The sequence below is a fragment of the Salvelinus fontinalis genome, chromosome 1 (assembly GCF_029448725.1).
Source record: "Salvelinus fontinalis isolate EN_2023a chromosome 1, ASM2944872v1, whole genome shotgun sequence".
NCBI classification, from domain to species: Eukaryota; Metazoa; Chordata; class Actinopteri; order Salmoniformes; family Salmonidae; genus Salvelinus; species Salvelinus fontinalis.
In genome coordinates this window covers 73797404-73812403 of record NC_074665.1, presented here as the reverse complement: position 1 = coordinate 73812403, position 15000 = coordinate 73797404, and the positions used below count along the sequence as shown (strand labels likewise).

General features: G+C 42.4%; 1 protein-coding gene across 1 annotated transcript in view; it reads left to right on the top strand.

The window, feature by feature from the left end:
• LOC129861452 (putative uncharacterized protein DDB_G0271982) overlaps positions 1-15000 on the top strand; it is a 111856-nt gene that overhangs the window by 22149 nt on the left and 74707 nt on the right. The window contains exons 2-3 of the mRNA XM_055932827.1: positions 6113-6163; positions 10965-11027. Of these exons, the coding sequence (XP_055788802.1) occupies positions 6113-6163; positions 10965-11027 (114 nt within the window). The remainder of the gene's footprint in view (positions 1-6112; positions 6164-10964; positions 11028-15000) is intronic.

The following is a 15000-nucleotide window of genomic DNA, read 5'->3' as shown; positions in this document are numbered from 1 at the left end:
GGAGAGTGGCTGCCACATGTCTGCCATGCCTGTGGTAGTTCACTTACACCACTATTACAGTAGCTTTAGGTGAGGGCCTTGAGAACACCCTCCTCTTACCATCTCTTCCACCCTTCCTTCCTTACTACCCCTCTTCCCTTCCTATGGCCCCTATCCACCACCATCTTCTCCTGGGTTCAACCCATGTAGCTGCCACTGCCTGCAATTCTATAATGCCACCATTACAGTAGCTTTAGGTGAGGGCCTTGAGCCTCCTATGCCCCCTCCCTCCGGTAATAGTAAATGTTGTGGTGCTTCTGTCAAATGTGTTTCATGTCGTCTACTGATTGAGAGAGAATCAAGTCTGTCTATCAGCGCTGCCGATGTACCATTATAGCACCATGCCTGCTCCACTTCCTCATTGCTAGATCTAGCCTGCCATTAGGAACCACTACTCACTGGGAGTCTGGGCTGCATATCCACTTATGCTGCACAGAAGTTAACACACTTGAATAATGCAACACAGCATGTAGAGGTGTTGAAACGGCTAATTACTGTTCCTAAAACAGTACAGGCTAGAACATTACAATGCAAGAAGATACCGCTAGCTTCTAGCTTTGTAGGCCAAGTTTCCTTGTTAGCTCACAGCTGAAGCCAAAATCAGTTCACAACCCTAGTACCTTATTTCTGATAATATGCAAACCATAATGCAACATATTGCTGATTGTCACCAAAAACTTTATTTGTTCGATTCATCTCACCCACATCGCATCTCTCCCAGACAAGATCATCTTTGCTTCAGCCTTGGAAGGACTTTGTGTGTGAATGAGGTCATGGGTCTCAAAGAAAAATCGCACACTTTTATAAAAGAAGAATTGCTTCTTCTATGCAAATGTTGTTGATCAGTAGAATAAAATAAGTCCCAAATGAAAGGTAAAAAATGTTTTTCATCTGTAGCCTCATGAAATCATAGAAACAAGCCTAATAACTCAATGCATGCACACACTCCTATTGAATATGCATTCACCTGTATTGTGAATAGGGCTAGGCTACATCTTGATTCACCCAGTTTATCAATAGAGACTTTCCATTCAAATAAATGATTACCATTATGTAGTTATGTAGTTAGATTGGTAAAAAAAACATGATATTGAACTCAAAAGATCTGTCTGGATCAAGTGCCATTCTGTGACTAATTCGAATTCATGGCATCGTTCTGGTATTGTTTTGGTATCTAGTATTGTGATGGTATCTAGTATCGTGATACTGTCAAGAGAATTATGTTCTCAAGGTAGATAATCCAATTTAATTATATTACTCAGTCTGCAAACCAGAATTTGTAAGATCCTGGTCGAATGAAACAGACCCAGCTAAAATAGTCAAAAAGGTTTATTCACGGGAACGTTCTGAAGTCAAGAATACAAAACAATTCATTTTATACTGACTTCCCACGTACACACAGTCACACAACCAATGGCACACACATACACACAAACAGACACACACAATGTCCTGCTACGCTCACACTGTCTCACTACCCAGCCGACAGAGATTAGGGAGACCTTGTCCTTGAGACGTACTCCCCGTTCTCTCCCACATCTCTATTCAGGTCGGCACCGAGCTCAGACAGTCTGTGTTTAAAATACCATAAAGGCATATTGTTTTACCCTAATTCTGACTAGGACTACACATTTATTGATTATGATTTTATACATTCTAATCAATTCCATACAATTATATGTTTCAGGGCGGAATATTCTAATCATTCAATTAACAGATAATTCTCAACTAACAGATACTGAACCTGGTATCAGTTTTGAAGTCAAAATTATTGTATTGTGACAACACTAATACATACCATACGAAATGTAACATATCATACAAAATGGAGGGAGACAGATTTACTTTTACTAATTTACATCTAGTCCAGGTTGCCCCATCCATGGCCTTCTCGTCCCACATGTCTGCCACAGCCAGGCCTGTGGTACTAATATCTCAAACTCCATGATTACTGTAGTTTTAGGTAAGGCCTTGAGACAGTTAACTTTTCCGCTGACTAGATCCACAAAATGGGGGAGCCCTGAGGAAAACACCAGTGGAGGAAGAAAATGTGGGATGCAGGGAGAGAGGGAGAGAGGGAGAGAGGGAGGGAGGGAGAGGGAGAGGGAGAGGGAGAGAGAGAGAGAGAGAGAGAGAGAGAGAGAGAGAGAGAGAGAGAGAGAGAGAGAGAGAGAGAGTGTGTCTGGGGTCCACTCATCAACCAATAATTCACAAAATGGGACAAACCCAATTGACAAACCCATGAAATATCCTTCATGTACAAAGCAAAACTCCAAACAATGCATGCAGAGCAGAATTAGGACTATACCCGCTAATTATCAAAATCCAGAAAATAACTGTTAAATTCTACAACCACCTTAAAGTAAGTGATAACCACACATTCCACCACAAAGCCCTAACCTGCTGAGAGACCTAGAGAAGAGTCCCCTCAGCCAGCTGGTTCTGGGGCTCTGTTCCCAAACACAAACAGACCCCACAGAGCCCCAGGACAGCAACACAATTAGACCCAACCAAATTATGAGAAAACTAAAAGACTCACTGTAAAAAATCAAGCAAAACACAGAAAAACTAGAATGCTATCTGGCCTTTAGTACAGACTGGTAGAATACTTAACCACAGTGACTGATCCAAAATTAATAAAATCCTTGACTATGTACAGACTCAGTGAGCATAGCATTGCTATTGAGAGAGGCCGCCGTAGGCAGACCTGGCCCACAAAAGGTAGAGGTAGAAACTAAGCTGCACTTTCTAACCTCCTGCGAAAAAAGTGTATGAACACATTAGAGACACATATTTCCCACAGATCACACAGACCCACAAAGGATTGGAAAACAAGTCAAACATTGATAAACTCCCATCCCACTGGGCACACACTGGTTGAATCAACGTTGTTTCCATATCATTTCAATGAAATGACATTGAACCAATGTGGAAAAGACGTTGAATTGACATCTGTGCCCAGTGGAGTATCTGTTAGACAAAATACCACAACGTGCAATCACAGCAGCAAGATTGCTCTATCCAATCAAATCAAACAAATTGTAGGAGTGAGACCGCCACCATCCTTCAAAAAGGAACAGGGGCGTCCAGTAACGCCAGGACTGTAGGCTGTCAGAGGGCCACACTGTTTCCTGGGTTAGATACACGTATTGTACTCGTTCATTCAGTGTTATACAAAAGAAAAGCCTGTTGCCTGACCAAGAGGGAGCACACACACACACACACACACGCACGCACGCACGCACGCACGCACGCACGCACGCACACACACACACACAGGGAGAGTCGTGGCAATGGTTGTAAAGTGTGCTAGTGTGCTTTTGAGCCCTGCACGATCTGTGGGTGTGGGTGCGTGGTCCGCGTGTGTGCGTGAGTGCATTAGTTCAGCCACAGGAGTGGGCATGCATCGCAATGGCTCTGCCTAGGGCTTACTCTACTCTCTACTCCACGTATCACTCTGAAGACACTCCCTACTCCTGTCTAACCCTTCACACTGAACCATCCCCTCAGGTTTACATTGTGTACAATACCTCATACTGTAGATGGAACAGAGAAATGAAAGGAGCGGCTCTCCTTGAGGTATTTGCGACATTGAAAATATGAAGGGCTCACACTGGCTGAAATTCAAGTGTTTTGTGGGAATGTGAGAGACTTCATGTAATCCGTGTCATGGGCTACTAACAGCTTACTACACAACATAGTATTACTTTTTTTAGCTACAGTATACATATCTCCCTGGCATTATACATAATTTATGCAGAAGCATACAATACATTTTTGGAATCACCTTGTTGTGCTGTGCGTCGGTCCTTGAGGGCAAATTTTGTCATCAAACTTTGTCACCAAAGTCTGGCATTCTCTGGATTTATGGGGCTTTCAAGAGAACTGGGAACTCGGGAAAAAACAAGGTTGAATCATGACAATGATCTTCAGGTCGGAGCTCTAGAAAGAGGCCCGAGTTCCCGACTTGGAATTCTGAGTTGGATGACTGTTCAAAACTTATTTTCCCAGTCGGAGCTCGTTTTTTTCAGAGTCTGAGATTTCCCAGTTCCCGAGTTTCCAGTTGTATTGACAGCATGGCCAATGATCAAGGTGTTGAATGTTTATCCTTTTAAGCTTGGAAAGAGACCCTTAAACGCAGACTTGGACCACACTCCCACTCCACTGAATAGCAGTCTAGTGATTGTTTTGCAACGCTTACGGTTTGCCACTGATTCCTTCCAAAACACTCATTGTTGAATTTGTGATTTTCAACATGTTGTGTAATGTTTATGTCCAATGGCCGATGAGCACCGATACATTTTATCAAAAATGTATCTTCATATGACAAGGATTGAAAAGGATTTGCCAGTAGATTGTCAAAAGTGAAGTCAGTCTGCAGGTGCCCAGCCCGCTAGAGCGCGATGAGCCAAGTGAAGCTGGATGGGCACTTCTAATGTAACTCTATGGCAGCACACAAGGGGCTTGAATTTTCGAGCTATAGATTTTGCGGTGACGTAGTGTCCCCATGAGTGACAGAACACTGAGCCAGTCACGGCGCAACTAGAGAACATCACCAACCCGTACGCTGTGTATTTTCCGCTGGCTGCCCCACCACAACAGAAAGCACTGAGCTAGGCTGAAACACCTGCATTTTGGAGCTGCCTTACGCAAGAAAGCAAAAAAGAGACCATGTTTGTATGGAACTTTATTAACTCAATTATAATTTTTTTATATTGTTTGCAAACTGATATGTGACATGTATTAATGCCAAAATAATATGTAAAACCTGTGAATGTTGCCACTGGATGAGAGAGAGAGAGAGAGAGAGAGAGAGAGCAAGGAAGAGGGAGATGGAGAGAAAGAGAGAGGGAAAGAGGGAGAGCGAGAGAGATGGAGAGGGAGAGAGAGGGAAAGAGGGAGAGAGAGGACGTTGGCATACATCATTTATAAATGTCAATGGGAGACTATTTTAGTCCAATGTGAGCTAGCTCTGACGAAGGCCTTGAAGCCGGTACGTACAGTTTAATAAAGAGCAGTGATACTAGCAAGAGCAGTGTGCAGGTTTCCTCTTTTTTCTCATCTTATTCAATTATTACCATGCACCTGCAACAAAGGTAGATCAGATGTGCGAGTGCCTTTTGAATATTGAGTCCAATGTGATTAAATTCCTTTCCTACTTCTCAAGGGTTCCATCTGTGTGTAAATGTCCCCTTGAGCCTTATTCTCAGTGATCCTCAAGGGTTCTTTTGGAAGGCTGATGGTTCTATGTGGAACCATAATGACTCAATGAACCCTTTGAACCCAATGAACCCTCTTCATTGGTTCGTTGCAGTTCACGTTGTGTCAATTAGGAGCGGTTGATTTTTATCGTTCGGTGGTTCTGAATTCTCTCCTCAGGGTCCCCCAGCTGTTCCAGAGGTATCTCACTTGATTCAGTTAACACTTTAACAGCTATGGAATTTTAACAATATAATATGGGTGTCAAACTGATTCCATGGAGGACCTCATGTCTGCTGTTTTCTGTTTTTTCCTTTCAATTAAGAGCTAGACAACCAGGTGAGGGGAGTTTTTTACTAATCAATTACCTTAATTATCAATCAAGTCCAAGGGAGAACCCACACTCAGCCCTCTGTGGAATGAGTTTGACACATGGGTTCTAAAGGATCTACAAATAACTTTTGAGATTGAGAAAGGTTCTATTTAGCCCCAAAAGGGTTGTAACCATAGCAGAACCATTTTTGTGCTATATCTAACTTTTTTTATGGTGCTTTATAGAACCTTAGGAAAGGGTTATTTATAGCACCATACAGGTTCCATTTAGAACTTTATGACCATGGTTCTTTACATAAAATGTTTTTTTTATTTAGCACCAAAAAGAGTTGCGCTATAGTTACCAACCAAATAACCCCTCTCTGGTATTATTTAGAACCATTGTTTTTTGGTGTGTAAATGCTGCAGTCCTTGGTCATCAGTACTGTAACTACCCAGTGATAGGCCTAACCCAGTATGACACTACTACACTGCAGTATCAGTAGATAGTGGTTTGTGAAATTGCAGGGTCTGATTTTCTCTCTCTTGTTTTCTTCACCAGATAACGATGTGACTACAGAAGAGGACACTGAGGATGGACAGAAGACAGGAGGTTAGTGGCCATGACAGTTTCACCTTGACGTGAGATGCAATTACACATTGAGTGTAGGTTATATGTGCACGTGTTGGAGATATGAAACAGAAATAAAAAGTCAAGGAAACACACGCACACTATGGTTGGAAAATACCACTTTTAGCCTTTTGACCTATGTCAGCGCGTTTACATTTATATATGAATTTTCAGTACTCTGACTAAGGTTAGAATTCTGAAATGTTAGCATAATTAAAGAGTGATTGCTTTTCAAACAGTTTCACACAGAGAGAGAGAGAGAGAGAGAGAGAGAGAGAGAGAGAGAGAGAGAGAGAGAGGGAGAGAGAGAGAGAGAGAGAGAGAGAGAGAGAGAGAGAGAGAGAGAGAGAGAGAGAGAGAGAGAGAGAGAGAGAGAGAGAGAGAGAGAGAGAGAGAGAGAGAGAGAGAGAGAGAGAGAGAGAGAGAGAGAGAGAGAGAGAGGGTATAACACTTCACAAGTAAACCTGTGAAAATCCTAACACATTTATTTGATACATTTATTTGATACACAAGGTGCGGCTAGGTAAGGGGTGGGAAATTGTGTCTGTCACCAATGAACGAACATTCCATTTTGTGACAGACACAATTCCAGCAGTGACAAAATCAGTGGTAAAAATAGCAGGTACACTATCAGGAAAAAAGGTGCTATCTAGAACCTAAAAGGGTCCTTCGGCTGTCCCCATAGGAGAACAGTTATTGGTTCCAGGTAGAATCCTTTTGGTTCCATAGAGGGTTCTATGTGAAAACAAAAATGGTTCTAGATTCTGTCTATTCAAAGTTCTAGTATTCAAATTTTGTTATGTTACAGCCTTATTCAGAAATGTATTAAATTGTTTTTTTCCCCTCATCAATCTACATACAATACCCAATAATGACAAAGCAAAAACAGGTTTTTAGAAATATTTGCAAATGTATAAAACAACAACAACTGAAATATCACATTTACATACTGTAAGTATTCAGACTGTTTACTCAGTACTTTGTTGAAGCACCTTTGGCAGTGATTACAGCCTTGAGTCTTCTTTGGTATGTCGCTACAAACTTGGCACACCTGTATTTGTGGAGTTTCTCCCATTCTTCTCTGCATATCCTCTCAAACTTTGTCCGGTTAGATGGGGAGCGTCACTGCAAAGCTATTTTCAGGTCTCTCCAGAGATGTTCGATCGGGTTCAAGTCCGGGCTCTGGCTGGACCACTCAAGGACATTCATAGACTTGTCCCGAAACCACTCCTGCGTTGTCTTGGCTGTTGTTCTGTTGGAAGGTGAAACTTTGCCCCAGTCTGAGGTCCTGAGCACTCTGGAGCAGGTTTTCATCAAGGATCTCTCTGTACTTTACTCTGTTCATCTTTCCCACGATTCTGACTAATCTCCCAGTCCCTGCCGCTGAAAAACATCCCTACAGCATGACTTTGCCACCACCGTACCAGGTTTAACCAGGACTTGGCGCTTGACATTCATGCCAAAGAGTTCAATCTTGGTTTCATCAGACTAGAGAATCTTTCTTGTCATGGTCTGAGAGTCTTTAGGTGCCTTTTGGCAAACTCCAAGCGGGCTGTCATGTGCCTTTTACTGAGGATTGGCTTCCGTCTGGCCACTCTACCATAAAGGCCTGATTGGTGCAGTGCTGCAGAGATTATTGTCCTTCTGGAAGGTTCTCCCATCTCCACAGAGGAACTCTGGATCTCTGTCAGAGTGACCATCGGGTCCTTGGTCACCTCCCTGACCAAGGCTCTTCTCCCACGATTGCTCAGTTTGGCCAGGTGGCCAGCTCTATGAAGAGTTGGTGGTTCCAAACTTCTTCCATTTAAGAATGATGGAGGCCACTGTGTTCTTGGGGACCTCCAATGCTGCAGACATTTTTTGGTACCCTTCCCCAGATCTGTGCCTCGACACAATCCTGTCTCGGAGCTCTACAGACAATGCCTTCGACCTCATTGCTTGATTTTTGCTCTGACATGCACTGTCACACTGAAGGACCTTATATAGACAGGCATGTGCCTTTCCAAATCATGTCAAATCAATTGAATTTACCACAGTTGGACTCCAATCAACTTGTAGAAACATCACAAGGATGATCAATGGAAACAGGATGCACCTGAGCTCAATTTCGAGTCTCGTAGCAAAGTGTGAATACTTATGTAAATAAGTTAAAAACCTGTTTTCGCATTGTTATTAGGGGGTATTGTGTGTAGATTACTGGGGGGAAAAAATCATATTTAATCCATTTTAGAATAAGGCTGTAACGTAACAAAATGTGGGAAAAGGAAAGGGGTCTGAACACTTTCCAAAGGCACTGTAGTTTATCTGGTATGAACAGATGCTGCCTCTACAGATAGAGAAGTGCTTGCTGTATGTATTTGAGAGGGAAGAGAAAGTTTACAGCAAATGTGGTATATGTGAACTTCTGGTAAGTTGCTTCATGAAGTCTATCATTGAATACCGGTCCAGGCCTATATAAGCTCTAGAGCTCTGAACTTACTTTGTATATCCTGTCTGTTGTTGTCATGCAACCAATCAAACCAGTGCTACTACCACCTCTACAGTAGTTGACTTGTAGATCTCGTGAACACCGTCCACTACATGTGCAGCCAACTAAGCATAGAGTGAGAGTGACTTTTGGTTTTATTGTCTGTCTCAGGAAGTGTTTTTAGATTATATTGTAGTGAGATGTGGGCCACCAACCATGTGCTATCCTTCAATTCACCCAAACACTTTTAGATGTGGGCCCCCAACCATGTGCTATCCTTCTATCCACCCAAACACTTTTAGATGTGGGCCCCCAACCATGTGCTATCCTTCTATCCACCCAAACACTTTTAGATGTGGGCCCCCAACCATGTGCTATCCTTCTATCCACCCAAACACATTTAGATGTGGGCCCCCAACCATGTGCTATCCTTCTATCCACCCAGACACTTTTAGATGTGGGCCCCCAACCATGTGCTATCCTTCTATCCACCCAAACACTTTTAGATGTGGGGTGAACTGTGTGCTATCCATCTATCCACCCAAACACTTTTAAACCTTTACATTCTTTACATTCACCCACATTATTTACCGATTATGTTTCCAATAGGATTCCTTTATAACGTGAACATAAAGGGCAATTTTATAAGCATAGTAAAATGTGATACATAGTGATCCATGAGGCACAAAATGACTAAATCATAGAGATTGTACCTCATAGTTAACATTATCTGAGGGATGTTTTCTATTTGTTTCCTTTCATAAACTGGGTGGTTCGAGCCCTGAATGCTAATTGGCTGACAGCCGTGGTATATCATACTGTATACCACAGGATGACAAAACATTACTTTTTACTGTCCTAATTAAGTTGGTAACCAGTTTATAATAGCAATAAGGCACCTCAGGGGTTTGTGTATATGGCCAATATACCACGGCTAAGGACTGTATCCAGGTGTCGTCCTTCCAAGATGTAGTCCCGACACAAATCTAGGGTTGCTACCCAAGCCGACTGCTCGTTCGTTCTATTGGTTCAGTTTCTAGTGGCGCAACTCAGTCATTCAGTCTTTTTGTTCTGTTTCTATGGACGTGACCCAGTCGTTTGTTCTAAATGTTCCATTGCATACTGGCTGGCAACGTTCTTATCCCTTGCTTGCTAGCTAGCCAACTACTGCTAACTTACAGTCACGTCAAAAAGTGCAGCCAGAATAACAACAAAGTAGCTGCATTTGCATTTGTTTAAGCTGTTTTCTAGTGACATTTATTTGGATACATCCATAACAATGAGCTACTGAGGCGTGATTTCGCCTGGCATAGAAAATGTGCTCACTCGTCAGAACACTCAGAGGAACTAGCCAACTACACAGCTAACACAATCACTTCAAACTAAAGCTGGAAAGACTGCAAACTAGCTGCACTTTTCAGTTTACATGATTCATGATTTTGACTGGCTGAGAAACTCTGCCTGTCTGTCTTGTCCCGACTCCCGACACGTTACTATTGGACAGCTGGAGATCAAATTTGAATATTGAAACAATGTTGCAAATGTCGGAGAGATAGACAGCAAGGTTTATACAAATCTCCGCTGTTGAAAACCAAATGTTAGTCTAAAAGAAATGTGAGATAATGTCTAGATACTTTTTATAGTGGAAATCAAGTTTATAAATTGCGTGGCTGGGCTGATGAGACAGTGGATTGCTCAGCCAGATGGAACAAGTACATTTTTACGTCATAGATTTTAACGTCATAGATTTAGCTGGTGGTAACTTGTGGAATAGACACCGGCTGGAATGCGGTTTGAACCAACCAGGATTAGACCCACTCGTTGTATAAATTGGCCATATACCACACCCCCTTGGGCCTTATTGCTTAAATATCTCATCTACCATAGCCAAATGCTCCCATCAGCTCCAAATATCTACTGTATCAACCACACTCCCACTGACATTATCCAACATAAAACATAATTCCCAGCCATGTGTTGTCTTCCCTCCACTCCTCTCCCAAGTCGTCCCCCCCCCCCCCCCCCCCCCCCCCCCAGTCTTGCCCAGTGCCCGGTTCAGCCCTTGCTTGATGGTGACGGCTGTCTGAGTTAGTGCCAGCCACTGGCCCTTTCATACTGTTCCATCAGCCAGAGGATGATTCAGAGCTGGGCTGGAGCTGGTTCAAGGGTTGCTATCCATTGGTTCTCACGTGGCATGGTGCTTTTGTCCCAGACTCAGCTCTGGACATTGGCCTCAAAGCCTCTTTCATGCTATTTGAGACTTGCCATAATGTGTGATAATATGTATCACACAACTGATACCTGTCCTTCTTGTAGCAGGCACATCCCCTTCTAAGGAATCCAGAAGCAAGAATCAGAGTGAAGACCGCCATGATGACGGTAAGGGAGTGTGTGTTCTAGTATCAACTTTCTGCATGGATTGCATTTTTGTATGTGTGTAGTAGCATATTTACAGTACAGTTGTTTTTCTCTCTCTGTGTGTGTGTGAGTGAGAGAGCGTGCAAGCGTGTGTGCATGCAATCATTCATGGTCAGTATCCCTAATCTCCATCTCTCCCCTGTGCCAAGTTCCTCTCTGTGGAAATGAATACAGGATGAAGCCGGGAGGTTTTATAAAGAATGTTTTCTTTCAGGGGAAACTTATTTAAGAAGCATTATCAGGCTATTCTGCAGTTTCAGGGCCTTTGGATGTGTAATATTGAAACAATTATAGGCCTCTCCAGTAAGATGGACCAGAGATAATTAGATTCTTACACTGGAGGGCGTCGTAAGGCAATTAGCTTGGCACACCATCCGTTTGGCTCCAAGCTTATGGTTGGGGGGGGGGGTAAAAAAAAATATATCTACTACAGTGATGTTTTCTTTGGGGAAATAATCGCTCTACCGCTACCACTTGATTGTAGTCTAAAGCACACGCATTAGACACACACACACACACACACACACTCAGATAGCCGCAGAGGCTGGAAAAGATAGATAGCTAGTGAAGCTGCTTCAAGGGCACCAATGCATTGTAATCTAATTGAACAAAACACTAACACCTCCTCAGATCTCGCAGTCACACACACACACACACACACACACACACACACACACACACACACACACACACACACACACACACACACACACACACACACACACACACACACACACACACACACACACACACACACACACCTCTCAGGCTATACACGTTGTATCACTACCTCTGCCATAATCCATAGCCATAATAATTAAATATGATTCACAAATTCAATCACAGGAATTATGGAGCGTAAGTATTTAGTAATAATCTTTATAAATCCTAATTTATCAGGCCTGCTGGATGCTTAATGGCAGCTAATCCACAGACAAAAGGCCTTGGCACAGTCACTCTAGACATTTTAGAACACGGGAAAATAACACTCCTTCAGCCAGCCTCTTACACACGATCCAGTATGAATTTAAAGACTGTTCTGTGCTGTAAAGGTGTAATTGTATTTAAAGGAAATATTAATTAGTCAGGTTTAATATGATTCTGTGATGTACTGTAAAGGCTGGGTTGATGTACTGGCTCTAATTTAAATTACCTAAACTTCTCATTTGCTCTAGCACAGGAACAGAACCATAGTTTGCCAGTGCTGTGATAAAATATTGTGTAAAACAATGAATTTTAAGAATTTATCTGCACTGTATGTTTGTTAGCTAGCTAGCCAGACAGTTTAAGAGGTAGGATACCATACACTTTTTTAATTAACTGCCAACATGCCAACATTCAATTCAAACAATACGGTCAATCCACAGACATACACTAGCTGAAATCAGTCGAGGATAGGATTTATACAATGGGTGGGTCTAATCCTGAATGCTGATTGGTTAAAACCGCATTCCAGCCAGTGACTATTCCACAAGTTACCAACCGGGAAAGTCTATGACGTTAAAATGCCTATTTACACTACCAACAGACTTCGCAATCCACTGTCTCATCAGTCCAGCCAGGCGATTTATAAACTTGATCTCCACTGTAATACGCATCTAGACATGATCTCCATCTATATTATCTTAAGTTGAAGTCGGAAGTTCACATACACCTTAGCCAGATACATTTAAACTCAATGTTTCACAATTCCTTACATTTAATCCTAGTAAAAATTCCCTGTCTTAGGTCAGTTAGGATCACCACTTTATTTTAAGAATGTGAACTGTCTGAATAATAGTAGAGAGAATTATTTATTTCAGCTTTAATTTCTTTCATCACATTCCCAGTGGGTCAGAAGTTTACATACACTCAATTAGTATTTGGTAGCATTGCCTTTCAATTGTTTAACTTGGGTCAAATAGCTTTCCACAAACTTCCCACAATAAGTCGGGTGAATTTTGCCCATTCCTCCTGACAGAGCTGGTGTAACTGAGTCAGGTTTGTAGGCCTCCTTGCTCGCACACGCTTTTTCAGTTCTGCCCACACATTTTATATAGGATTGAGGTCAGGGTTTTGTGATGACCACTCCAATACCTTGACTTTGTTGTCCTTAAGCACTTTTGCCACAACTTTGGAAGTATGCTTGGGGTCATTGTCCATTTGGAGGACCCATTTGCGACCAAGCTTTAGCTTCCCGACTGATGTCTTGAGATGTTGTTTCAATATATCCACATAATTTCCCCTCTTCATGATGCCATCTATTTTGTGAAGTGCACCAGTCCCTCCTGCAGCAAAGCACCCCCACAACATGATGCTGCCACCCCCGTGCTTCACGGCTGGGATGGTGTTCTTCGGCTTGCAAGCCTTCCCCTTTTTCATCCAAACATTACGATGGTCATTATGGCCAAACAGTTCTATTTTGTTTCATCAGACCAGAGGACATTTCTCCAAAAAGTACGATCTTAGTCCCCATGTGCAGTTGCAAACCATAGTCTGGCTTTTTATGGCGATTTTGGAGCAGTGGCTTCTTCCTTGTTGAGCGGCCTTTCAGGTTATGTCAATATAGGACTCGTTTTACTGTGGATATAGATACTTTTGTACCTGTTTCCTCCGGCATCTTCACAAGGTCCTTTGCTGTTGTTCTGGGATTGATTTGCACTTTTCTCACCAAAGTACGTTCATTTCTAGGAGACAGAACGCATCTCCTTCCTGAACGATATGATGGCTGCGTGGTCCCATGGTGTTTATAGTTGCGTACTATTGTTTGTACAGATGAACGTGGTACCTTCAGGCGTTTGGAAATTGCTCCCAAGGATGAACCAGACTTGTGGAGGTCTACCATTTTTTTCTGAGGTCTTGGCTGATTTGATTTCCCCATGATGTCAAGCAAAGAGGCACTGAGTTTGAAGGTAGGCATTGAAATACATCCACAGGTACACCTCCAATTGACTCAAATGATGTCAATTAGCCTATCAGAAGCTTCTAAAGCCATGACATCATTTTCTGGAATTTTCCAAACGGTTTAAAGGCACAGTCAACTTAGTGTATGTAAACTTCTGACCCACTGGAATTGTGATACATTGAATTATAAGTGAAATAATCTGTCTGTAAACAATTGTTGGAAAAATGACTTGTGACATACACAATGTAGATGCCCTAACCGACTTGCCATTTCGGACTACTACACAACTATTGATTTAGAACCAGAGAGAGTTACTGCAAGTTGCAAAAAAAACAGGAGCTGCCTCCACTATTCCAGGACCATTCAACTTCAACATTTCAACATCATCAAATCACCTCTGCTTAGTTTAATACAGTGACAACTAAAAGATACCAAAAACAATTTAGTCCAATCAACGTCAGCTTCTGTGTGTGTGTGTGTGTGTGTGTGTGTGTGTGTGTGTGTGTGTGTGTGTGTGTGCGTGCGTGCGTGCGTGCGTGCGTTCATGCAAGTAGAAAAACATGTTGACTCACCCTACTTGTAGAGAAACGCCAATGCCATCCTCCTCTATTTCATGTTGAAGACATGGTATATCACTCTGTCATACAGTACACTATTTTATGTTTTGTTGCCCTAGGCTACCTGGCTAATGTAACGCTCTAGGTGTCGGGGTGTTTGTGGAATCAGACGCAGGAACAGCAGAGCTTCAATAGGTTGAGTTTAATTCCCAACTCGTAAACAAACAATGTCCAAACCGTACTACTGGGTGTCAAATAAACACCTGTCTTCAAACATGAAGACAAAACCAGTACACACACACGAACCACTCCCGAAATCCAAAGAAACAGACGAACAATCCCGCACAAAGAAGCAGACAGGCTGGCTGACTAATAAAGCCACCCTGATTGCCAATTCATTACATTACATTTACATTTAAGTCATTTAGCAGACGCTCTTATCCAGAGCGACTTACAAATTGGTGCATTCACCTTATGACATCCAGTGGAACAG